At 34.9% G+C, this 26,233-nt stretch overlaps 1 protein-coding gene and 1 long non-coding RNA gene across 2 annotated transcripts; one reads left to right on the forward strand and one right to left on the reverse strand.

The window, feature by feature from the left end:
* The first annotated feature begins 183 nt into the window (after positions 1-183).
* LOC110098885 (pre-mRNA cleavage factor Im 25 kDa subunit 2) lies at positions 184-20,635 on the forward strand. The gene is made up of 7 exons (XM_020825831.2): positions 184-308; positions 5,683-5,728; positions 6,032-6,125; positions 6,208-6,281; positions 18,382-18,468; positions 18,584-18,694; positions 20,329-20,635. The coding sequence occupies exons 1-7, from the start codon at positions 184-186 to the stop codon at positions 20,398-20,400; spliced, it is 609 nt and encodes a 202-aa protein (XP_020681490.1). The 3' UTR covers positions 20,401-20,635.
* A 3,298-nt stretch (positions 20,636-23,933) lies between these two features.
* Positions 23,934-24,901, reverse strand: LOC110098882. The gene is made up of 3 exons (XR_002303400.2): positions 24,751-24,901; positions 24,517-24,667; positions 23,934-24,254 (listed from the first exon to the last, which is right to left on the reverse strand). It is a non-coding gene; the product is annotated as an uncharacterized LOC110098882 (long non-coding RNA).
* Positions 24,902-26,233: the final 1,332 nt, after the last annotated feature.

Consider the following 26,233-nt stretch of genomic DNA (forward strand, 5'->3'; position numbering starts at 1 on the left):
TATTCTTTGTAGGCCTTCTTCCTCCACGCTCGAAGTCGAACCATCAAACCCAAGCGCGACACTGGCAAACTTCTCAGGCGGCGGCGCCGATCTTCTGCTTGGCTGTTGTCCGGAGGCCCTCAACTCAGACAGCGTGGAGTTAAGTGCGAGAGGGAAGCAACTGAGCAGAGCGAAAAAGGGAAGATGGTATCCCCGACTTCACCCGTGGTAAACATATACCCCCTCTCGAGCTACACTTTCGGGATGAAGGAGCCGAAGATGGAGAAGGATACCTCCGTCGCCGATCGGCTCGCTCGAATGAAAGTGAAGTGAGCCCCTTTCACCCTCAACAAACAATGGATCGTAGGAGTTCCGATCATACGCATTTAAATTGTGTACTTATTAGTATTCTATTAGCTTTCCTGTTCGACGGGATCCCAGAAAAAAAAACCCTTTTTCTTGTTCTAAAATTATTGGAAATGATGAGAGGCATTTATCTGCTTTGTTTGTTTGTTGTTTCATTCAAGCCAAGTATATTTTGGGTTTTGTGAGTTGGAATTATTGGACTACTTTGGATATCGGGTTTCTCGGTTATCGCTTTTGCGATTTGAAAGAGATGCCGAGATTAGAAACCTGAAATCCTCGAAGCACTGGTGGCTTTCGACATTACTCAATGTTGTTGAATTGGTTTGGAGGTGAGAGGTGGTGCAAAATAATGGCCATAGATTGCCTTGTGCTATATTTGAAGGATAGGACACCCTAATTGTAAAACATAAGGTATAAATTTGTTAAGGGGACATACATACCACAAAATTCTTATGTATTTACATATATAACATCTAAATTCATATATTTACTTATATCCTACTTTGACGTCTAAATTACATCTAAGTATATCCATGAAAATATGTGTTTTTCTTCAAATAAGTAAATATTAGTAGTATTTTGATGTGATTTAGAGATTTGAGTGTTATCTCAATAGTAGAAAGATTTAAATGTTAGATTTTTAAAAAGATATAATTTTGTGGTATGTATGTAAATCCTCTTTTTGTTAAATTGAGATATTATGTTTCCTTGTGTTGTATTGTGCTCCTTTTATCTTAAAAAATGTAAGAAAACCACTGGTCGCACACTCCTTTAGCGATTGTTCTCCTTGCTGACTTATGTCATTGGCCATTATAACTTTTAGCTACTCTCCCTCGCTAGTCAAAACCGTCGGTCACCAAAAGGTTTGGCGTCCATCTAGTCAACCTCTACAATAGTCTTGTTGTTAACTACTTGCTCTTAAACTGAGAGAGGTGCATTGCTTTCGATGCTTGACTTAAGGCTTTCCACCAATGAGTTTACGGATCACCATCAACCTCTTCCTTTTGAACAGAGAGAGTTCATTGTTTCACATGATGGTATCTACAAGAAAAAGTTGAGAATTACATCTCACCTTTGATTTCATGAGGTGGTAGGTATAAAGCTAGTTAAGGTGTGAATTTAGTCTTGAGTTTGGTAGCCACTATACTTGAAAATTAAAATATAATTTGGTTGAAATCTTATCTAATATTTTCATGGATTTAAAATGACATTGAATCAAATTTACATGAGAGAAACATGAGGAAATTGAGGACCACACATCATAATAAGCTCTTGTAGATTAATTTTTAATGTGTTGGCCTGAGAGAGAAACATCTTGATGGGGACATCAGATCATGAAAAGTATATCATAGACGTGACTGACGATCTACCGCCATGATCGCGCCGATCTATTTTTGAGTCCTGATATGTATTTGTTTTATTCTTTTGCTTTATGTATTTGTTTTAGTTGTATTTCTCTTTTACCCTTAAGGGTTTTTCATGTGTAAGCCCTAAGGGCTATGTCGTCTTTTATTTTCTTGTTCATTGTATGAGGCTATATATAACCCCCTTATGTTTCTTTTGAAGGTAATGAATGAATTATAGTCAAATTTCTGCACATTAAGTTCTTGTGAGAGCTTGAAAGTCTTTGGAGAGAAATCCCTTGGAGAGGGAAGTGGATTACCCACCAATCTTGGAAGAGTCCGGATTTGTGGCTAGTTTCTCCTTATTCCTTCTTCATCCTTCTCCCTCCCTTGCCTTCCATCCCATGGCCCACCCAAGTCCCCCATACCGTCGGCCACCTCCAAAAACCCTTCCCATTGCCGGCCAACCACAAGCCCCCACCCCTTCTCCTTTGGCTAACACCCAATCTCCCCACCTCCCAACTGACCCCATCTCCCCTCACCCAAACCTGGCGGCACTTCCATCCTAGTCGCCGGCCTCCCTTGGAATTTCCCCATCAATGCTTGCAATTAAAGCCTTCCTAATTAGGCCTTTATATTTTGGGTAATTCAATTAATTCAAAATTCAAATCTATTTGAATTTGAATTCATTACCTAAAATAAAAATTCTATTTTAGGAAAGTTTCCAATTCCCACCCTATTTGAATTTTAAATTAAATTTGAATGAGGTCCCTCCTTCCTAATTTAATATCCTAAATGTAGAAAGCTTTATTTCTTTCCCTAAACCTCCCTCTCTCTCTCTATGCCGCCGACCCACCTTCATGGTCCCTAATTGAATACTTTCCAAACTTCAAGCCTCTCTCTTTGGGAAGAATTCAAAGTGCCTCCCTCTCTCCTACCCGCCCCCTTCCTCTCTCCAAATCTCCATTAAATCCTTTCCAAATTAAATAGTTAATTAGGGGAAAGAATTTATTAATTCCCTCCATCCTTCTTCCCCAAAATCTAAACCAATTTCTTCCCCAAGTCTCTTCCTTTGGCCGGCCACCTCTCACCCTTTCCTCTACTTGAATTCTTGAGAGAAACTTCTTTCTCTCAAGGGAAATGTTCAAGGAGAGCAAAGGACGTCGTCTACAACACTTCAACACTACGAAATAGATGCATGGCCGATCCCGATCTTGACTCTGGTTTCGTCCACAATGAACACAGCTTCATCGACATCATCCGGTCGCCTTTCTTCGACGTCAATTCAGAAATAGACAATTCCGCTGAGTACTTGGATCGTATCATCTTCACCTTGTCCGAAGCCATCGAAGAGCAGCTTTCCACCATTCAGTGGAAAATTACCACCGTTCCACGATGAGGATGAACTTTTTCCTCCTATTCAATTTTCTCATAATCTTCTTCTCTTGTAGGTTGCGAGTCAAGCGCAAGGAACCGTGCTAAGCTATCTGCCAATGCTTAGTAAACGTAGGGCATGAGTTTGATTTTCTATGCATTCTAATCTTATTGTTAACCTATGGTTGCTATTAAAAATCTACTTAATTCGCATATGTTGAAATTCTAATTGTTTTGGTGTTCTTAGCTTTTAGCGTGTGATTTGGCCTAAGCGAAGTCACCTCCCTTTTGTTTTCTATTATCGTTTAGTAGCTAATGTTTTTAACTCTTATTGCTCTTATTCAAAACGTGCAAGTTCTTATCTCATTCATTTAAATCATACCTAGTCCTACATCACATCTCTTTGTGGCACCCCCTCTCAATCAACCATAGTAAACTTGACAGACTTTACCATAACTTTTCGTCTACTGTCATGCTACTCCCTAATCATGATATATTTTTTGTCTTGTGACTTGCAATGACCACCTATCCCTTATAAGCTGCCACTTGACAGAAATGTTGTCCACGACAAACCTTTAGAATCTTCAACACTTGATTTGATAGTAGCTTCAACTAATATAGTTCTATCATGTACAATATGCCACCTTTGGCTTGTGGGGCTATCACTATAGCACCCTTAGTCGCCTTCTAGAAATTATTGTAGAATGGTTGAGGCATAACCTTTTTCACCAAGCTGACCAATTAAGATCAGGTTCATCTTCAAATCAAGAATATGCCTCATATTGTGAAGCTTTCACATAGTCCTATTATCAATATGCATTTTCACTTTACTAACTACTGTAATACTCAAAAGTTTCACCACTAGCAAGATAAAATTTTTCATAATCTCCTACAAAATAGTTCATTATAAATTGTGTAATACAATGAAATGATAAGCCTGACTTAAGGATCTAAGACTTCTTAGAACTATCTGCACTAAGGACCAGTGCATCATATGTCTATGCATTTGCAACATTTATACATGCCTTCGTTTTATTTAAAATTTCTTTGCCTTTGTGGATGGTCCTTTTGATGTGGCTAGTCTTGGTTCCCCACTAGCACGTGCAACTATGATTATTTGTTTTGTTTCTCCATTGAGATTTGGATTTAACTGCATTGTTGCTTCTTCTTGTACTTATTCCTTTGCTCTCAAGATTTAAGCAATAAATGAAGATCCTTGACATGATTCACATCTTCTAATGTCTTTACTCAAGATCGAGTCATAAACATTATTGAGCTTAAGCTTTGTCAACTCACAGGAACTGCTGATAGCTATTGAGTTTCTCGCTTCTTAGTAATAAGGATGGATGCCTTATTCGTGGTAGATTTCTTTGATTAAATGGACTTATGATTCCTTTTTATGGATATGTTTTGCAGTTTCCAAATATAGCATACAAATTATTGTTTGATAATTAAATTCTCGAGAACTTACATTACAATGTTTTAAAAGCATTAGCCGTGATAATGCTGTGGTAAAGAGGTAAACATATCAGGAGAAAATATTTAAGTTATATTCCTTGTTCATTTCTTGAAATCTCATAGTGATGGCTGTGACTGTTTAAGGATCCGTTACAAGCTGGAAAACATAGTGTATAACTATTATCGATGCTTCAGTCCTTTCCCATCCATGAATATACTGATCATTTACATTGCATTGCTCTTGCTTGGTTATGTTTGAAAACATAGAGGCAGAGAGGGAAAAGATGATGTCGATATTTATTTCATTTCCAGAAACATCCATTTTCTTTGTTAAACAAACAAAGACTTGCCTGAATTGGGTAGAGGCATAACAAACAAATTAATCCCTTGCTTAGAATGGAGGAATTGCACAGATGCAGGATTCCTGACCTTGTTACTAGGGTTAATGTCGGTGAAGTTGAGGAAGTGACAAAAAATGGCCTTCAGATTTATTTGACTCCCTCAAAAAATCTCTCGTTCTTATGTTATGGCAATCGAGCACGACCATGTAAACACACAAACTCCCAATCAAATAACAAACATATGACATTCTAGTCTAGAAGGGGTAAATTTTTTATTTCCCATCTCTAAAGTTTACAGGAAACTCCAAAAGATGCATTGGCAGATAATTTTGACCAGGAGTCATCATCATGATCATCATAGTTGGTCCTGTCCCCCCATCTATTTTGGGTTAGCTTTGTGAAACATTCTATTTTATTCTTCCCTTTCAAAAAGCCAGGGAAAGCCTCTTTTATTTGATATTGTTAGTCGATGTGCCTATCTTATTCTTCCTCTTTCATGCATATATATTACTGTTTCTACAACTAGTTTGGTGTATTATCTGTTATATGTTAATTTCTTAACAAAAGATGGATGTACAACACTGTTTAGTGCTTCTAGAGATTCTTGGCTCTCCGGATAGAAATTTTAATTCTATAGAAGTGCTTAACATTTATTTAACAATGCTAACAACACCTTTTTTCTATTAAACTTAAGTCTGGTGCAAAGACATATACTTTGGATCTATTCTTCTATCATCTTTTGGCTTTTGATTGTTTGGGTTGTGTGAAGCATATTTTCTTGAATCATGGCTGAGTTGATTTTATTTGTGGTTGTTTGATAGTTATATGAAGGAGGGAATGAGGACGAGCGTTGAAGCAATCCTTCTGGTAAGTTCATTGTGTTTGATTATGAGTTATGTCATTTTTCGACAATTTTTTTAATTAAACTGTATATTTCAAGTAGACTTGCTTTGTATCTAAAATTCCTTTGACATAGTTCCTTGCTGGTGATCAGATTTCTTGGACACCCAAATGGAGCTTGCTGTCCTATTTTTCTAATATTTATTTATTTATTTTTCATAAATTATTCCACGGGTGTCTTTTTTATGCAAGTTTATCCAACATGTATTGGCTGCTTGGGACGCCTACTAGACTTCAGTTTCTTGTATACCAAAATTTCTTGACTTTTAGGTACAAGAACACAACCATCCCCATATACTGCTACTTCAAATTGGAAATACGTTCTGTAAGCTTCCTGGTGGGCGCTTGAAACCTGGAGAAAATGGTAGAATTTGCTTTTTCTATTAAATTTCAACTTCCTGTATATTTGTTTTATGAAAATTTACCATTTTGATTGATGTTTATAGAAATTGAGGGCTTAAAGAGGAAGCTGTCCAGTAAACTTGCTGCGAATTCATTAGCTCACCAGCCAAATTGGCAGGTATGGTTTTTCATTAGTATATTCCTTTAGTGTTATTTTGCTTTTTGATTCAATTAAAATTTAAAGAGAACAGCAGGAAATCCTTAGGACTTTTACATTTGATATTAGAAGCAACTTTATAAAAGACGTGGAGCTGTAATGACTAAAATAAACGACTTCACATATGCTATTGTAATATATCATGGTTGTTTGATGATCCTATTGAAATCTATTTGCAATATGCAGAGAAACCCAATCAATTTATTAGCATGGTTTGTAATGAGAAATACTTATGACATGGAATGAATCTCTTAACAATTATAACTAAAGATATTAAAAATGAGATGTCTTGACGAATATTTTTTGTAGGCAATATAATTTTGGTCAGTGAGATATCTATTTATTAGTGAAAAGATAGAATAATGCAAAAAAGAAAAAGAAAAATATTGAGTTTAAAATTAGTGGAACAAATACTTAATATATGATGTGCAGTTTTGATAGGGCTAATAATAATAATTTAAATCATTATTATCTAAAAATAAAGTGATACGTAATTGTGATGTGTCCACATCTCAGGAATATATTGACACAAGAAAGACAATGTAGATATGAATGTAATTTTTAGAGTTAAAGCTAAGCGGTTAAAATGGGGTGAGAATATTATAAAGACTTGAAAGGACATTTATAAAACTATAATTAGGATAAAATACAAAAATAAAAAAAAAAATAAAAATAATTAGGCTGGTGATGCTGTATTATCCAAGTATTGGGCCATAAAGAAGATGTTAATGGCTAAGATGAGCATGAAAAAAATAAACATATCTAGATGGTTGTATGGAAAAACTAGAAAATATAAATTAAAGAATTTTTATATCAGATGACCAATTATTGTGACATCTATTGAAGATAGTTGAAAATATATTTGAGTGATTTGGATGTGTACAATGAATGATAAGATTGAAAAATGTACCCATTAGACATATAGGTAAAATTAGTGTTGGAGGATTAGGAAGGGCAAGGGACAACCTAAGGTAATATGGATATACATTCAACAATTTGCAAAGAACATGCTTAACATCTTAGACAACATTCAACAAGAATGAATGAAAAATGAGATTTAGTAAAAGTAGCCCTAACTAATCGGGATAAGATTAATGGCGATTAATCTCTTTTTTCTTATGATGAATGCAAAAAATTGAATATAATCATGCGAATGATCCCGAATAAACTGTAAGTGGCTGAATTTAATGGTTTCTTTTGATGGACTTTTATGAAACAATGAATCAAGAGTTTGAGAGGTTCAAGATAATCTTAACCTAAAAACATAGGATCTACAAAAGATGTTATCTTTCCAAGTTTTGATGTTCCTTAAGATTGATGTTGTCACACCCGACAGCAACCCCTCAATATCTATGTGAATGTGAGTTGAACAGGGAAACACTTTACTAACTCATTACATAACATCATTTCTACTAAATCAAAATTTAGTATGATGATTATTCCATCTAGCACTTTATAATAATCTCTAAAATGAAAACAATTTCAACTATTAATTATCCATTCATCTACAACGCTATTAAAACAATTCATGATTCTATATATGTTATAAAAAAATATTATACAAAACATAATGGATATGCCCGCCAAAATTCCATTTACAGCAAAACAGTACATCCAAAATATCCAGGCTTGAACCTATTCAAATTCTACTTTATATTTTTTCTTACTTGAAATAATATTTAACATGACAGGATATGAGCTAAAACTCAACAAGATAAACAATTTAAAGACGAAAAATAATTATCGCACGATTTTACTTATATATTAAATTGTTAATTTAATATGATACCAGAAGCCTTCATATATGAAATACCTGAATTAGTGTCTGCTGTACTTCATAAGCAAAATATCTAATTTGGAACAAACTTTAGATAAACATTTAAGTTGTAGGTATTATTCATATTTCATAACACTTCTAACCAACCATCTACAACCTTTTTTTTGTTGATTACATATATTATATACAGTTATTCCTTCAGTTTTAGAATATATCATCCATGTGGAAGTAGTTTATTTGGCCACTATAACTCAAAAGCTATGTGCTGAAGACCTTTTGACCTCCCTACAGGTCTGCCTTTGTTATCCTGCCTTTATAGGTCGACATAAACATCCCAATTGAAGGACCCTTTGGCTTTTCCATGGGCTCGTCTTTATCTCCCTACTTGTACAGTTTGCATCATTCATCGCATTACTATTATGTCAATATTCATGGCCTTTTTAAAGCTCCTTCGTAAAATTTCGTTTCTCGAACATCTAGATGTATGCATCTCATTTCTACCTTATGATTTTTTTTTCATGATTGTAATGAAACAAAATAAACTTTATATTCAAATTTTCATATATGGCAGATAATGAAATTAACATCGAATGTTGCTTTTTGAAATTAAAATTGTGTATCTTACCTAGCTGAAGGTTTTGATGGTTAATCTCCAGATAAATTATCTCACTACTGACACCACGACCTTTTTTTCGTTTATACACTACCTAAATAACAGATTTTCCAAGTTAAAATTCAATTCCACTTTCTGACAAAATTAAATCTCAATTTATCCCCGACATAACATTTTTATCTCAAAGTAATCTCTTCTCATTCGAATCCCAAGCTTCTCAAATCCTATTTATAGATTATTCAATGATGAAAATTATGAAAAATTGGAATTTTCTTATCTCTCAAGCCCTAAATTTCCTTCACCTTCCTTTGGCCAGCACACCCCTTCCTTCTCTGTTTGCCTTTACAGACCGCTGAGTTCCCTAGGCCAATAGAAAGAAATGAAGACTTCAGCTTAGGCTTAGGGTAAAAGCAACAAAATTGTCTGGTAGTTTTGCTAGAATTTACCTATATTATATATTTGATGTAATATACTGTACATTGCACATTCTTTGCTCAGCATACCTTATGTTTCCCCACGTAGCTGTGTTGATTTCTTGCTGAAATAACTGGGTGATGCGTTGGCAATGGAAGACATGTTCCATCATTCTTCCATGGGTTTGTGACTTACAACTTTAATGCTCTTGAGTTCTTATTAGATTCGTTACTTGGACCACTACTTGCACCACTAAATGTTACAAGTGCAGAAATTGAAGATACATGATAAACCTCACAACAATGTGACAAACAAAATAATGGAGCCAAGACGCAGGCTTTCATTTCTGTCAACCAATTTACAGTTGGAACTCCACATCATTGTTGATAGGCTTTTAGGACTTCTCGTGCTTTTTACTTTACTAACCTCCAATTTCAATCGGAGAACTTAGATTGGAAATTGCTGAGTTTACGATTTCTTCTATTCACACCAACCCAATGTAGTCCAGGTAGCTTTTAACTACTATTCATACTAACTATCTACCCGCCATGTTTGTGTACTTTATGCAATTACGTACACTTCAATGATAGGGTTGAAAAACATAGAAGAGAGACTATATTTTTCTTGTTCCAATGAGCAAGCCAAGGTATACTGTACATGGAGGATGCGTAGCCCTATATGAGGACTAATGGTGTCTAACCATTAGCAAAGAAAGGAAAAAAACATAAAGTAAATGCATAAAATTATCCTCCCTCAAATGGAAACAAGTATAAGGAAATCCGTGTCCTTTATTTAGAATATGGCTGTATTTTCCTTAGTAAGTCCGCATGGAGTAAATGCTTGAAAAACCGTCATCTTTGGCTGGCCCTATTGCGAGAATGGCTTGATTGATTGCTATCACTTCTAGGTTGATTCCATAATTGATTCCTGATTTAAAGTTGCAGCTTTTAACTCATTTATTTATGTTGTCCGCCTCGTCCACTCTATCATCTCCTTCCAGATTTTATTTAAAAAATTTAGCAATTATCATACCTTCCAATTTTGTGTGGCCTCCAATCTAGAATTTCTGCACTGTCCCACAAACTGGGAATATATATTAATGATTCTTAACTTGGAATTGAGTTTGTTAAATTACATTTGAATATTTGATTAAGAGCTTTAATGAGTATATCAATTATTAAGATTTCATAGGGGCATAGATTGCTTTGATAATTTCTTGTTGATTTTTTTTATTAAGTATCTATCAATTTCGATATGTTTAGTCTTGTCATGGTGAACAAATCCTTTAACAATACTTATTATAGTTTAGTTGTTGCACATCATCATTGATTTTATAATATGTCTTTCACAAACTTCATGAGCCATGATCTTGAATTCCGCTTCATTGCTATTTCTAGCAATAGCCACCAACTTCTAACTTCTGCAAGTGATTACTTTTTTCATACAGATGAGTAATAGGCAGAAGTGGACTTACTATTAGTTATAGATCCTGTCTAATCAGCATCAACTAAAATTCAATACTTTGTTCCTTTCTTGAAGAATAAGCCTTCTCCTAGATGTGTTCTTCAGTGCTTTGATTATCTTGTTAGGTTTACACTGTTTAGTATACTATTGCAAGTTATTATAAATTCAAACAACATCACACAAAGTTCGGTTCCGATGTTTCTTCCTTCCTGCATGCTGCAACAAATATTATGTTTTCCTTCTATCGCTGGATTGGATTCCCTTGATTCTTTGCTATAAGTGTTTCACGTGCTTTTTTCCTTTGATGCCATTGCCTTCGGATCCTTGCATATAAGTTTTATGAGCTTCTTTCCTTTTGGTTCGTATATGCAACTGCCTTTGGTTCCTTGCTACATGAATTTCACATGCTTGTTAGTTGCCTCATGGGATTTTTCCCTGTAGAACTTTGTCTACAACAATAGAGACAATTAATTGTATCTAAAATTGAGATTGATAGCCAGACAACTGCCTGGAAGGAAAGATTAGATTTGTTATTTTTAGAGCTGGATGAATTAAAACTTGCAATTTTAAGCCATATTCTGGTGAATTTTAAGAAATTAATATTTTTGGTCTCTTTAATTTGTACCCTTAAGTTATGTAATTTTACTATTAATTATTGAATAAAGTTTCATTTATCTCTTAACTTTGTGTATTCTTTTGGATATAGATTTTTTAAATGTGTTGCTAGTCTTGATTGTATTTTTGGGGCGATGTCTCTGCTTCAACTGGTGTGATTTCTAGATTTTCAATTTGATAAATTTTATCATTGATATATGTGTGTGACTGAGCTTTAGGCAAATTCGGTACATGCTAATTCATTTTGTGTTGTGGGTTATAAATCGTTCTCATATTTTGGCAATTATTAAATTATTGTTTGGTGCAAATTAAAAATATTTTTTAATTTTACTTCGATATGAACTAATTCTTGCCTAAATTAAAGTTTTTGAAGCTGCGAATTGTAATTTTCTTTGTGTGCGTGTATACATCTTGCATAAATCTCAATTCTATATTAGTGAAGCCCTATTCCTAAGATGTCTTTCATCAAATTAGTATTAAAATTAAGGTCATATAAAAATGACTAGAAATAGAGCTTAACATTTGAGTCGGTTAACAAATCACCAAAGGGATAATATTTTAATTATCTTTTAAAACCAGTTGCAAGAATTTCTAGTAAGATAAAGATCAAATGAGTAATTAGGTTAAATATTTTAAAATCAATTATTACCTTCTCATTTAAAGCATGTTAAACATACACTAATATAGAAATCACGCATAATAAAATTTAGTACATTTAAAACATTATAGTTCATGAATACCTTTTTAAGATGAAATAAATGAGGATTTGATGTTATCATATTAAAATCTTATTTATAATCAGACCTAAACTATTTCTAGTATAAATTGTACCTGAATATCATAATTTAAATCCTAAACTATCAATCTCCTTAGTCTTTTGTCTAACCTATTTAGATTCCCGAATACATAGAATATTTTTCTTCATATGAATCATAATATTAATTAATTTCTTTAATTTGCTGGTAAGAAAACCTATATTCCAAGTTCCAATCTTGATTATAGTACCATGGATTAGCTTCTTTGTCCACATTCGTCCACATTCATCCATGATGTGAGAACCCTTGCTTATTTACACTACACACAGGTGTCGGTGTAGCGACCCTTGCACACTTTTTGCTGTATTTAAGACATATAACGCGTCGCTTTCAGGGAACACACTAGCATTAATATAATGTATTGAAGGATTTGAGTCGTGATTGTCCGAAAAAATTTTACTCTAGCTGTCGACTACCTAACTCTACCCTCAATTTTTTTTATTCGGGATTTGGGACTCAGCAGAGACAGTGTATCTAAATCTGCACCTATATTAGAATTTATTGATGAACCTCAGCTTATACTTTAAACAAGAGTAAGAAATTTTGCCTAAAATGAAAATCGAGTATGAAGCCATTACACGTATTCTTTAATTTGAAAGTGATACTATATCCGAACATAAACTAAAAGTAAAATTTAAATCTAATTTTGATTGTGTATTTAAGCTTTTAATAGAAACAACTTAATATGAATATGGACTTCTAGCAGACATTGAGTTTAGCCTTGAATGTGTAATTCAAATAATGGATACTGTAATTGTCGAATCAATTAAACAAGTTGATTTAATTCCTGATGAAGCCTTTGACTTATTTATATCAGTGAGTAAAAAAAATGAAACCAATTTTTTTTTCTTGATTTCTTGATTTTCAAACTCATTAATGAAGTCAAATTATGTATTTTAAATAAATTGGTATTGATGATTGCCTTGTAGAAGACAAGAAATTCAACTTTTTTATCTATCTAGTTGAATTCGAATGTGCGGAACCATCACTACTAATACTTAAGCCGTTTAAATTAGTTTTCTTTGAAAATATTTCCCATCCTAACAATCATATCATATTTATGTGGATTGTTTTCTTTCAATTTTATTATCATCTCATTATTTAAGAACAGGCTATAAATCATTATTGGTGTCTATTAGGATGCCTAATGGCATTTTAGTATTTTTATTGTTTGCTTAGTATCGTTTGATTGGATGGCATGATCAATTTGATCTACATGATAATAATCATTGATAAACAAACTATTAATTATAACAATTATGAGTCTACCATTGATGTGAATAAGAGTTAAATTCAATCAGGGAACTTCATAATGGTATATTTGAATCCTAAAATATTTCCTTTAGAGACCTTTAAGAAATTAATTGTATGAAAGAAGATTCATATAAAATCTTGCCAATAAAATTTTATGTTATTTTAGATTTCAGTAAATTGGGAGAAATACTTGTAAAATGAAAATTCTGGTAAATTTTTATATGATTTAACTTTATTTCATGAGCATGTTACGAATGCTATGAATTATTTTCTCTTTCTGTCTCCTTGCAAATTCACATCCAAGGTCATATGAAGATGAATCTACTCATCTTGTTCCAAAGGCTATCTTATATGTAGGGATGGAACTTCTTTCATCCCTCCTGTGGAAGCTCCCTTGGTGGATAGGTGGGTAGTTGTCCACCTATAAGTGCCTCCTGAACTACTACTACTCCTCGCTCCTTTTTCCAGATTCTTTTGATTTTCGACCAACTGTGCAAGCTTCATGGCCTCCCCTAGGTCTCTGGGCATCAGGACCTTCACCGCTGCTCGCACCTCGGCCTTTAACCCCTTCATAAAATTGCCCTCCAGCACCGTTTCGGACAAGCGCTCCACCCTGCTGGCCAGATGCTCAAACCTCTCTCGATAGTCTGCCACAGACCCCTCCTGAACTAGGGCAAAGAACTGCTCGTAGAAGTCTCCTCCCCGGTCGGTTTGGAAACGCTCTAACAAACTGTCCTTGAATTCTCCCCAGCTCCTGATAGGTCTCCTTTGATCTCTCCACTGGTACCAAGAGAGTGCCTTCCCTTCCAGACACAAACCCGCTGCCGACAACTTCTCCTCCTCTGTCAATCCGTTAACAGCAAAGTACCTCTCCACTTTGTAGATCCACCCATAGGCATCCTCCCCTTCAAAAATTGGCATTTTCAATTTTCTCACCTTCCGATCCCCGCCATTCCCCCTTAATCCTCCATAGTTTCCCCTCTCCCATGTGCCTGGACCCCCCCACGTATCCCGATCTTCCCTTGCTCTGCCCTGTCCCAATCCCTCTTCAAAATCTCCTCTCCGATCTTCAAAAATTGCTTCCCGGCGCCCCTGAAATCCCCCCCGATGTTCCCAACCAGCCCCTCTGGGTTCCCCACCTCCATAGCCTTGTCTTTCCACATACCTTCCTCCTCTCTCCTCTCTCTGGAAAGGCTCCAGATGAGGTCTTCCCCTACTCCCTTCCACGATTTCCACTTCCTCTTCCTCCCGATGGATTTCAGAGTTGGTGTTCTTCGCTGCGGGCCCTTTTGCATCAGATGCCGCTGATTGGGTTTGAAACTCCAACATCTTTTTCATCATATCCCGTAGATCGGCCACTTGTCCTTCCATGGAGGACATTCTTTCTTCTACGGTTTCCTTGATTTGATTTATCTCTCCTTCAATCCTCTCCTCCAAAGCATCCACCTTCTTAGCCGCCATCTCCTACGGCTTGCAATTTAGGAGAAGATCTCAAGATTTGGAAAAAAAATTTCAGCGATTTTCTCCCTTTCCGGTACAATTTCAGCCGCTGAAATTGATCAAAACAGCCCACGATTTGTCCCAAGACTTGCTCTGATACCAATTTGATAGGTCCAAGTATTTCCTAATCACTTTAGCCCAAGATCTCACAGCAAACTGCTGTCCACAGCAGGAAATCAGCCAAAACAGTGGGAAAACACGAGAAAAACGATAGAAACACGAAGTAAGAACTTGTATTTTACTAGATGATGAAAGGAAAATAGCAAAGATACAAGGATCCTCTATTCGAGAGGAGGATCGCACTCTCCCAATCTCTAGAATACGATCTAGAGCCCAAGTCAACAAGAAGAACAAGAGAAACTACCATACAAAAACACATAACCCTCAACCCCTCATTACTCCCTACTTAATGCATACAATTCAAAATAGATACAAAAGGACATAATTTCCCGCACTTCCTCTCATTTTGGCTCCAAGAAACAACTTGAATTTCAAGTGGACCCCACCTCACGCCCTCCTGCGGTTTCCGCCTGTTCGCCCGCCCTCTTCTCCGATAAAAATGAACCGGCCACTGGATTGGGCCGGCTGGACCGGTCCAGGGAGGACCGGTCTAACAGTGTCACGCCTCATGCCGACCTTACTATTAAAAATCAATATAAAATGCAACAAAGGAGAGACTAAACATATTTACGTTATATCCCACTTTTCCTTCAAAGTAAAATTATTATAAAAGGCATCATAACTTAAACATCAATTAGAAGCAGAAGTGATGTAGAACGTTCATACAAGGATGATTAACTTAGAGAGTTTGCACGCTTAATTTTAGAGACCACAATAATTATATCTTTGTATTGATTTTAAACGACAAAAGAAAACACAATGAGCGGTAAGACAAGTTTAGGCTAAATCACATGCATAGGGGTTAAGACTGTAAAACAATCAATTAGTCTAAAATAGCATACATGAAAAGTTTCAACAAGAAATCCCTAGACTAACAATGAGATTAATATTATGAAGGATCTCTCATACAACTCTATAATTTACTAGGCTTTAGTGGAGGACTAACACTATCTCAGTGAATCATTTAATCCGACAATTGAAAGTAACTCAGAAAATAAAAGAGTGAGGGAAAAAGTTCACCAAATCCTGTGTTTGAGGGCTTTGGGGCAGCAACTAGAAGGTCTTTCCGATCAGGACAGTCGCCTCCTTTGGTGGAATTTCCTTTGGACAGCACCCTGGATCCTGTTCGGCGAATTGGGGCAGCAGCTGGAGGACTTTGGAGCAACAAAACTGCTGTTTCTGCGGCTGGAATTCTTCTGGACAGCATCCAGGGATGATTGGACAGCAGCTATGAGAGCCTTGGTAGCAGTTTGGACTCTCCAGAAATTTTGGACAGCAAAACAGAAAATTCTGGACTGTGGGACAGCAAGGAAATTGGCTGTAGTCTTCTGGATGGCAATTTGTGAACGAACAGAAGCTAGACAGCAGGGTTGTGAAGCAGGTTAACTCCTCTAAAGAGATCGTAGAACCGCGAACCTTGGACTCTTCCAAAAGTTGACGGGTATTGCGATTGCCCACACCTTGGGTCTTCCTTCTTCTCTCAAACACTCAACATTGAGGGAGACAAAGAGAAATCTGAATTTTCATTAATCAATCACCATCCTCTAATACAAGAGAGTTAGTCTATAAATAGGCCTCATGAAAAGGAAAATAACAAAGACTAAAACGCCCTTCGGGCTACAACACTACATGACCACTCCTAAGGGTAAAATGGGAAAAACAGTAATATAAGATAAACTAGTACATAAGACATAAAAGTAAAATAAGCTCTAGATCGTACCGTTGATCTTCCGATGTCCTCATCAAGAACCAGCAAAAATTTCATTTTAAAAAAAAATTCTTTTACAGAGAAGTTACAGAGAAAAAAATCAAAATATGGGATATTGGCAAACTAGTGATCTCAATCCAGACCTCCTTGTATTGAAAAAATTAAACTTCAAATAAAACTGAACCTGACAGTATTCTGGTTCAACTTTATCCTTCACTTTTTTTCCTATAATAATATTCAGAATGATAATCTGAAAAGCTATGACCCCCATAAAGATATGTGATTCTAAAACGTTAGTCAAGTATAGGGAAAACAATAATTGACATGTGCATCAACAAGTGAATGTAAGAAAAACTACATGTAATCGTTGAATAAGAATTATGCATACATGGTTATAACGTGACATGTGAAATTATTGCTACACGCAGGAACTATGCATAATGTAATATTAATATCATCACATTAGGCTAGATACGTTCAATATGAAAAAATAATACATTGTCTGTAACTCATGCGTTGTCAGTTGTTTTCCAATGTACATCATACATTGCTTCAGGTAATCATAAATACGTTTCAATTCATTTCTTAATTTCTTTTTCAACCTTAGAAGATGTCGTGTCTAGATGTTTAGGTCTAAGTCTACAGCCCGGAAGCTCTTGAGGTTGCATTGCCTCTCTGGGTTGCACTGACCATCTGAGTTGTATTTCCCCACTTGCCTATCACCTAACATGACATTTTCTCATTCTTATCTGAATCATTTGCATTTTCCTTTTCAGTAATGTGACACTTTATTATATATAAATATACACAGACATGGTGTATCAGTATTAAAGAAACTATGACTGTATGAATCATATGCTACAAATCATCGTATGACAAAATCGTATATAGCAGCATCATATACCAAAATCACCGATTACAAAAAGTTACATGTGGAAGGATTACATGGATCATAATTTCAGACTGCTCCCAATAGGCAAGAGTACAAAGACACATGTCAGCCACAACTTATTTGAATGCATGAACACAAACAATACTCAATCAACTTGCATATTGTAAAAATGCATATTTGACCTCCCCGATGCGTTGACTAATCTAATCAGACATCTTGCGACCACCTGCAGGTATAAGTTGTCTTTAACAATCCAACTTCATTTTATTGAACAAATGCATGTGTTGTACTCTTTATTTTTTTTGCCTGTGCAACATTCTCGGAATTTAAATTTTGGATTTTGGTGCATTTGTCAGAGCACACGTTGACATTTAAGGTTTGATTTTTTAAATAAGATGTGTAGATTATTTGAAATGATGACACGTTTCTCAAGATATGATGTTTCAAGTTTAAAACTTCCTGAGGAACCCTCACAACTTTTGGAATCATCTCCAATTTGATCCGTGTGATGACATGCTTATTAAAGCGCACTCATATGTTTCTATCAATTGATGTATTCTTTAGGAATTAAGCATATTAATAAGTATAGTTGCACACTTCTCAATGATAAACGTTCTTTCCAAAACTTCTGCATGATCTTGGAGACATCTTGTTTGAATTGCAAGTTATCTTGTGATACATACGCTTCCTTTTTTTTTTTATTTGAGTGCAGTTCTTTGTGTGAGTATTTTATTGCTAAAGTTTCAGCAACCATTTTCATTTTTTAATCCACCCTTGCATTTTAATCCCTCCACCAAAGATGTGCATAATCGATGTTTGCAATTTTTGTGCTCTGATTTTTCAAACGGCAATGATCCTTAGTCATATTTTATTTTAATGATGACTTCAGATTGGAGAATGCGCTGCAGTTTGGTGGAGGCCGAACTTTGAAACTGTGATGTACCCATACTGTCCTCCCCATATCACCAAACCAAAGGTACACTATATTATATTTTATATATATATATATATATATATTTATATTTAAGTAATCCTTGTAATGGTAGCAAGTAAGCATTCTTTTTCCCTGAATGGTGATTCTTTCTCTCCAGGAGTGCAAGAAACTTTTCGTTGTTCACTTGTCAGAGAGGGAATACTTTGCTGTACCGAAGAACTTGAAGTTACTTGCTGTTCCGCTGTTTGAACTTTATGACAATGTCCAGGTGATTATTTTTAATAGTATTATTTGAGATTGAAAGATCAAGTAATCAGATTGATTTTTCTTTTTAGTAATCTGCAACATTTTGATTCGGGCTTCACCGGGGCAGTTGTGCTTTTATTGAGCCGTATAATAAATTTTTTTATATTTTCATATAGAAATGAAAGTTGTTACATAAGTTGGATCGCACATAAAGTTATAGAAAAATCCTTACTCCACAATATTTATGTTATAAGCATATTTTTTTGCATACAGGTCTAAACTATTTTTCAAAAATTAAAGTTGGATAAATTAAACTAAATGAAGATTTAGCTTTTGTTTGAAACGGCTTTCTCACTGCTTTTTAAAACAGTTTTTTAGTACAAAAATTTCTAGAACTAGAAATTATTTACTATAAAATTGTTTTAGAAAACGATAAGAAAGCCATTCAAACTGAAGTCTTAATTTCTTCATTATAGTCTCTAAGACTTTATTTGGGACGGCTTTCATGCCGCTTGTTAAAGCAGCTTTCTAGTTTAAAAATTAAAAATTTTCTACTAGAAAGTTGCTTTAAGCTTTAAGAAGCAATAAAAAAGTCATCCCAAACGAAGTCTAAATCTTTGTTTTGAGTAACTGTAGTTCAATCATCTTCTTAATGCATTGTTTTAGATTTCCTTCAGAGGGGGTTAATATAGTATCGCTAGCATTAATTGATTGATTAATTGTGCTTGTAGACATCCAATGGTCAATGCATACTCTTTGTTCTCTGATAGTCGCGGTTTCTACTAGAAAGTTGCTTTAAGCTTTAAGAAGCAATAAAAAAGTCATCCCAAACGAAGTCTAAATCTTTGTTTTGAGTAACTGTAGTTCAATCATCTTCTTAATGCATTGTTTTAGATTTCCTTCAGAGGGGGTTAATATAGTATCGCTAGCATTAATTGATTGATTAATTGTGCTTGTAGACATCCAATGGTCAATGCATACTCTTTGTTCTCTGATAGTCGCCTGTTTTTGCTGTTGCTATTTTCTGCATTTTGAATGTTTGGCAGCCAGTTCTATTTCTCCAATTTTATGTTTGGTCTACTTTTCTCTATATAATTTACATAATACTGCTATCTAGATAAAAATTTTGTTCAAATAACTGTATTATCTTGTAAATGCAGTAAGTTTTGGTAAATTTTATCTTCCATAAAGAATGTAATTATAATGGGTTTTATTATTATTATGTTATTTTTTTTCAAATCTTCAAGATTGAGATAATCTAGATATCGGTTCAATTGGCTTACCAAGTTATAAGAGAGAAGGTCAAAGCAACCTCTTATTATCAATAACATATGACATTACAATAAAAAACCATTAAACCAAACCGCACTGTATACTAATTATTTTCAGAACTGAGATTTTTAGGATTTCTGCATTTGTTTTCCTTTGATTGTTGCTTCTAGATTGCAAGGAAGATATTTAGACTTCGTTTGCGACAACTTTCTTACTGCTTCTTAAAGCAGCTGTTTAAATAAAAAACTAAAATTTTTATGCTAAAAAGCTGCTTTAAGAAGCTGTCCAAATGAAATCTTAGATTGCTCACTCCTACCACACACCATTGCAGGCATATTGATTGAAATTGACTTTTTATAATTTAACATATTTGTATTTTTGCAGAGATATGGCCCAGTTATTTCCACCATCCCACAGCAATTGTCTAGATTCCAGTTCAAGATGGTAAATTCTTAAAGCTGATTAAGCTGAAGGAATGCTTACTTTGCTCATATTTCTACAGTGGAAATTCAGTAGGAACATTGGTAGCATGAACTTGGAGGATAATTTTGATTAATATTGCCATCATCAAATTTCAGCTTTTTTTTAGTTTATCTTTCTAGTGTTTATGCTAATGCATAATGTACCTTTTCATTATCAATATTTGAGCAAACTTATTTAAGTGGCTATTGAGAGGTAAATTTTTTTTTTTTCAATAAGTTTTTCCATAATTTTCTTTTGCAAGTATCTTGCATCTCCTGGAAAAGAGAATGGCTATTAAGATACTGACTGACAAAAGAAATCAGCTGATGGTTCAAACATGAAAGGTTTCTGTTGAGATCAATCAGAAGTTATTTATGCACATTTTTCTGTAATTATTTGAGAATTGTTGGAAGTCAGAAGTTGGAAGAGTTGGAATTTAAGTGAAAGAGATCATTATGTAGCTTATCTTGATTTATTGGTTGAGAGCTGAAGGTTTTGTTTGGGACAGCTTTCGTTTTACTTTTGAAAATAACTTTTTAGTGCAAAAATTTTTAGCTCAAGAAAATTTTGTACTTGAAAGTAACTTTAGAAAGCAGAAAGAAAGCTGTTCCAAATAAAACCTAAAGCTACTAATACGAGGCCTGTGTGTGTAAGTTTTATGTTTAATTCGCTCAAAATTTTAGAAAAAAGAGATTATTATCTTCCTCTGCCATTATTGGAGGATAAATAACGGATTAAAATAGGGTTGGTCATTATGATCATGTTTTCTGTCAGATGAGTTTAGGGGTATTAATTTTTGATACGATCCGAAACCCGATCAGAAAAAATCCGAGTTTGGGTCAACCCGAAACGGGTCGGGTTCGGGTTCAACAAAACAACCCGTTTTAAAAATCAGGTTGGGTTCGGGTTGACCCAGCAATCCGAAATTGATCCGAAAGTGACACGAAAACTCATATTTGATGTGAAAACTCGAGATTGACACGTTTTTAACCCGTTTTGACCCAAAAATCGAAGATTGACATGATTTTTGACTTGAAAATTAGCAATTTTGGGTCAACCCTGTGTCATTCGTGTTGGGTCGGGTTGACCCGGACCCGAATCAGGTCGGGTTTTGATATGGAAACCTGACCCATTTTTAAAAACAAGTCGGGCTCGGGTTGACCCGAATAGTGGCGGGTCTATTCCGGGTTTGACCCAAACCCAACCCGTTGACCCGAATTGACACCCCTAGATGAGTTTTAATTTTAAAATTTATTTTGAAATAAATGTAATATAAAGTATTTATATAGTACACTCATTCTAAAATAAATTTAACTATTTTAATGCCTCTTTTAATTTATTTTTAGTTTTGATATGAATTTTATTTGCATTAAATTTGGCCAAGGTTGCTACACATACCCGACTTTTATGAAGGCCAAAGGCTTCGTTGTTTGCTTATAATGTTAATAATAATAATAATAATGCAATTTTTTGTTAATAATAATCATTTAAAGTTAATTATTGCAATATAATCATAACGAATATAAATAATTAATTTGAAATAAACTTATATTTATAGAGTAATATATTTTAAATATTTGAAGGACCAAGAAAATAAATCTTTGTGATCCTTAAAGACTAACATAAGATGAGATGTTAATTTCAAGTAATTAAGCATAATTAATATAATCTTCATATTATTTCTATTGTAATTATTCTTTAATTTATATAAAAATTTAATTTAATTTATATCGTCAAAATGAATTTCTTTATTAAATCTTTAAAAATCTATCATATTATCAAATGTATGCAATTAGACTCAAATAACACAAAGTTGACCAATCCTGCCTCAATTATATCAGCTCCAAATCAAATCATTTACACTAATTCTTTATTTGACACAACTTTCTTTTTTTACTTCTCAAAGCAATTTTTTTATATAAAAATTAGAATTTTTATACTAAAAAGCTGCTTTAAGAAACCGTAAAAAAATTATCCCAAACAAAACCTAAATCATTATACCATTACGATAAACAAAACAACAATGACAACAATTTCGTTATTGATTAAGATAGACAAAAGAATACAAATTATTATATATAAAATAAAACTATAATCATAATAATTTAAATACAAAAACCATTAGAAAATTTTAAAACTCATCATAATCAAAACTTGATCATAAAAAATTTCCAAAATGCAGCATATGTAAATAAATGCAAATCAGGAGTAACAGTAATTGCTATGCAAATCACCAAAGATAATAGTTGGGAAGAGACTAAAGAATAAGATGTGCTAAACACAAAAATTACTTTATCTGTTGATGGATATCAAATTTAAAGGCAAAGCATGAATAAATTCCACCAGTTGGACCTCCAATTTTGTCCAAAATTTATCTATTTATGGCAAAAACCATACAACAACAAATGGCTTTTATCCCACTATGCGGAGTCGACTCCATTTTGTCTTGAGTCAAATTCTCATTTAAATTTAATAAAGAAATGTCATTTTTAATATTTTCTAACCAAAATTTTTTAGGACCATCTCCACCTTAACATAAGACAAATTTAATACATATACTCTCCTAATAGGGTCATCGAAAGACTGTCATTTTATGTGACCAAGCCATCTAAGGCGACTCTCTCTAATCTTATCTTCCACTAGAGGTAATGCAACCATTTTTACTATTAAAACCTTTTTCTTTTGATACTCCAAACACATCTTGTACAACATTCTTAATATTACTAATTATTATTTTCCACATAACATTAACTTTCTCATGGCCATACAACATTTCAAGATCTAAAATCCTACCCTCAAAGATTTTTTTATTAATATTATTTAAATACCTCAATCTAATCCTACAACAGCTATTTACTTTATTTTTGATCCGACCAAAACCATATAAACTGTAAAATTTTAAATAGAAAAACTATACATTCCCTCAGGCGGCAATCGCCCCTTAATGGGGACCAGATAATGTTGGACCCGAGTAGATGGTTTGGTGTGGGTCGCTCAGCCAGGTCGACCAGGGTTTACGGACCACCAAGCGCCCAGGAGGCAGCGAACTGTTCCTCGTCATAAATAAATAAATTAAAAAAAAAAAACTGTCCAATGTGTTATCTTCCTCGGTTTCCTCCAAGGTTTGGTAGAACATTTAAAAGATTTGGAGAAACCCAAGCTAAAGCTTCTACAAATATTGAAGGAAGATTGCTTTACTTTAACTAATAATATTAGCCAATCTCCAGCAGCTATCTTTCTGTCCTATTTCTTGCATTTGATAAGGTAAATGCATAACAGTGGTCAAACACTGGGCGAATTATTACGTCCGGTCACCGGACGTCCGGACATCCAATCCAGACGCGCCACGTCACCAAAATACACTGGAGCCCGGTGTATTTAGGTGATGTGACGCGTCTGGATTGGTGTCTGGATCAATCCGGACACCGGACGTAATAATTTGCCCAAACACTGGAGTTTCAGATGCAATTTTCTAAGTCAAAAGATATCCCAAACCAAGCATTTAATTGTTACCTCGGTGAACAAAATTTTAAGAAAATCTCCAACATTTCAATCATTAAAAACCATATTCAATAATAGATTTCAACGTGTAACTTTTCAGCAAACACGCAATGCTTTCAAACAAAGCATCAAATGGCAAATGCATCAGACATCTGGAACATATCCTACTGACATTGCAAACCAAATAACTAAAAATTCAAACAAATAACATTTGGATTTACAACCTGTTAGTGCCAACTCCGAGGTCTCAATCTAGAGCAGAGAAACATGAGGAAATAGTTGCTCTGGAAATCTTGCTTTCAGTGAATATCTCCAGTGCAGTGGTCACCAGAGAGAGAATCCAAATCCTGCATGTCATATTGTGAGAAAAATTATTACGTGCGCGTTCGGATTCATTCGGAGATCAATTAAAATGCGCCACGTAGCCCCAAAAATGTACCGCGCTCGGTACATCGGACGAGAGAACCGTCCGGCGTCCGCACAGAATAATTGCTCCATATGTGGAGCTTGTAGACAAGCAACTAAAGAGGATGGTAAATCTAATTCATATTGCAACTTGCAAGCAAGGTAATGTGGATATCTAGAAAAAATTACATTTTAATAGCTTACCAGATTAACTGGAATTTACAGTAGATTTTCTGATTTATTCATTTAGGCTGAAGATGCACAAACTGTCGCAAATCAACTGCAGTAAATAGCTTGATCTATTTGAGCAGGAATCTGCTTTATTTCAGTTCCAAGCTCTTGCTCGATCCTATAACTGTCAATAGAATAAAGGTTATTATGCAATAAATAAATAAAAGAACTAAGAGAGGAAAAGTGCCCATGATAAAGATATCATACAGGTTGAAACGATCCTCATAAGTAATCAAATTAACTGCTAAACCAAGGTGACCGAACCTTCCTGAGCGACCAACCTGAAAAAACAGAAAAAAAAACTTATGGAAAGTGAAAAAAAAAACATGCAAGAGTGCCCCCAAATACATAAGAAGGATATAATATGAGCATATCATGAAGTCTCCTTCCTAGTCAGTCCACTGTTCATCAAAGAAGGATCCAAATGTGCGATATCATAAAGTCTACCTCCTAAGTTTATCAATTATCACCCATCGTCGAATGATATTATAAGTAGATCTCAGGTTATTAAAGGACACCAGATGTGCATCTCTCACATATGATGACCTCTCCCTTATCAGTCTACAGACCATCAATGCATCTCTTTTCCTCTCATTCTCTCTAGGACGTAATCATACAAATATAAAAGAATGTGATAGGAAATACTAGAGTTGGCAAGTACCCCTAAGGGAAATACTTGAGTTCGCGAGCAAACCTATCACTAATTGGTAAAAACAGCAAAAAATAAATAAATAAATATAATTCTTCTGTTAGACCGGTCCAGCCGGTCCAGGCGGGACCGGTTCACGGGCGAATCGCAAAAACCGAGGAGAAAGCTTCCGCCGGGCGGAAGCCGCGCGAGACGCGCGCCTTGCGGGACGGTTTCAGGAAGAAAATTTGAGAGAGTTTAGGAGGGAAATTTATTGCGGGGACTGTTTAGGGAATTCCTTTTGAATTGTATGCATTAAGTAGTTGATTTTTCTAGGGTTTGGGGCATCTAGAATTTGGCTGAAATTTGAGATCTCTTAGATCTAGGTTTTCTTTGGGCTCTAGCGGCGTCTAGAGATTTGGGAGAGATCGATCCTCCTCATGAATTGAGGATCAAGTGTATCTTGCTGTTTTTATTCATCTATTAGTGAAATACAAGTGTTTTGCTTGGTTTTATTTCAGATTTCCACTCAAATCCTTCTGTTTTCTGCTGTTCTCTACTGTAGACAGCAGAATTTCTGTTATTTTCTCGCTGTTTTCCAAATATTAATAGGAAATACTTGAAAACTACAAGTGTTTCCTATCAAATTGGTATCAGAGCATCGTTTTTGGGACTGTTGGCGGCTGAAATCCTGAAATTTCAGCGGGAGTTTTGTTTCCGGAAAAATATCTTCGTGAATCTTGAGAAGAATGATGGCCGGAAAGAAGGTTGACGTCTTGGAAGGCGAAGTCGGCCAATTGAAAGCCGATTTGGAGGAAAGATTCTTCAACCTTCAAATCAAATCACCTCTAACAATGAAAGGTTGGAGGGGAAGTTCACCGCAATGGAGGAAATGTTGAAGAAACTACTTGAGATGAAAATCAATTCGGCGACATTGGAAGTAAGAGAGACCGCCGACGGCCATGACATGGGAGGAAATCCGAACCCCTTGCGGGGGAGGAGAAATTCGGAGGTGGAGATCCTAGAGGAAGAGAACGACATGCCTCCTCTATGAATACATAT

Source organism: Dendrobium catenatum, unplaced genomic scaffold (assembly GCF_001605985.2).
Source record: "Dendrobium catenatum unplaced genomic scaffold, ASM160598v2 fragScaff_scaffold_1381, whole genome shotgun sequence".
In the NCBI taxonomy this organism is placed as follows: Eukaryota; Viridiplantae; Streptophyta; class Magnoliopsida; order Asparagales; family Orchidaceae; genus Dendrobium; species Dendrobium catenatum.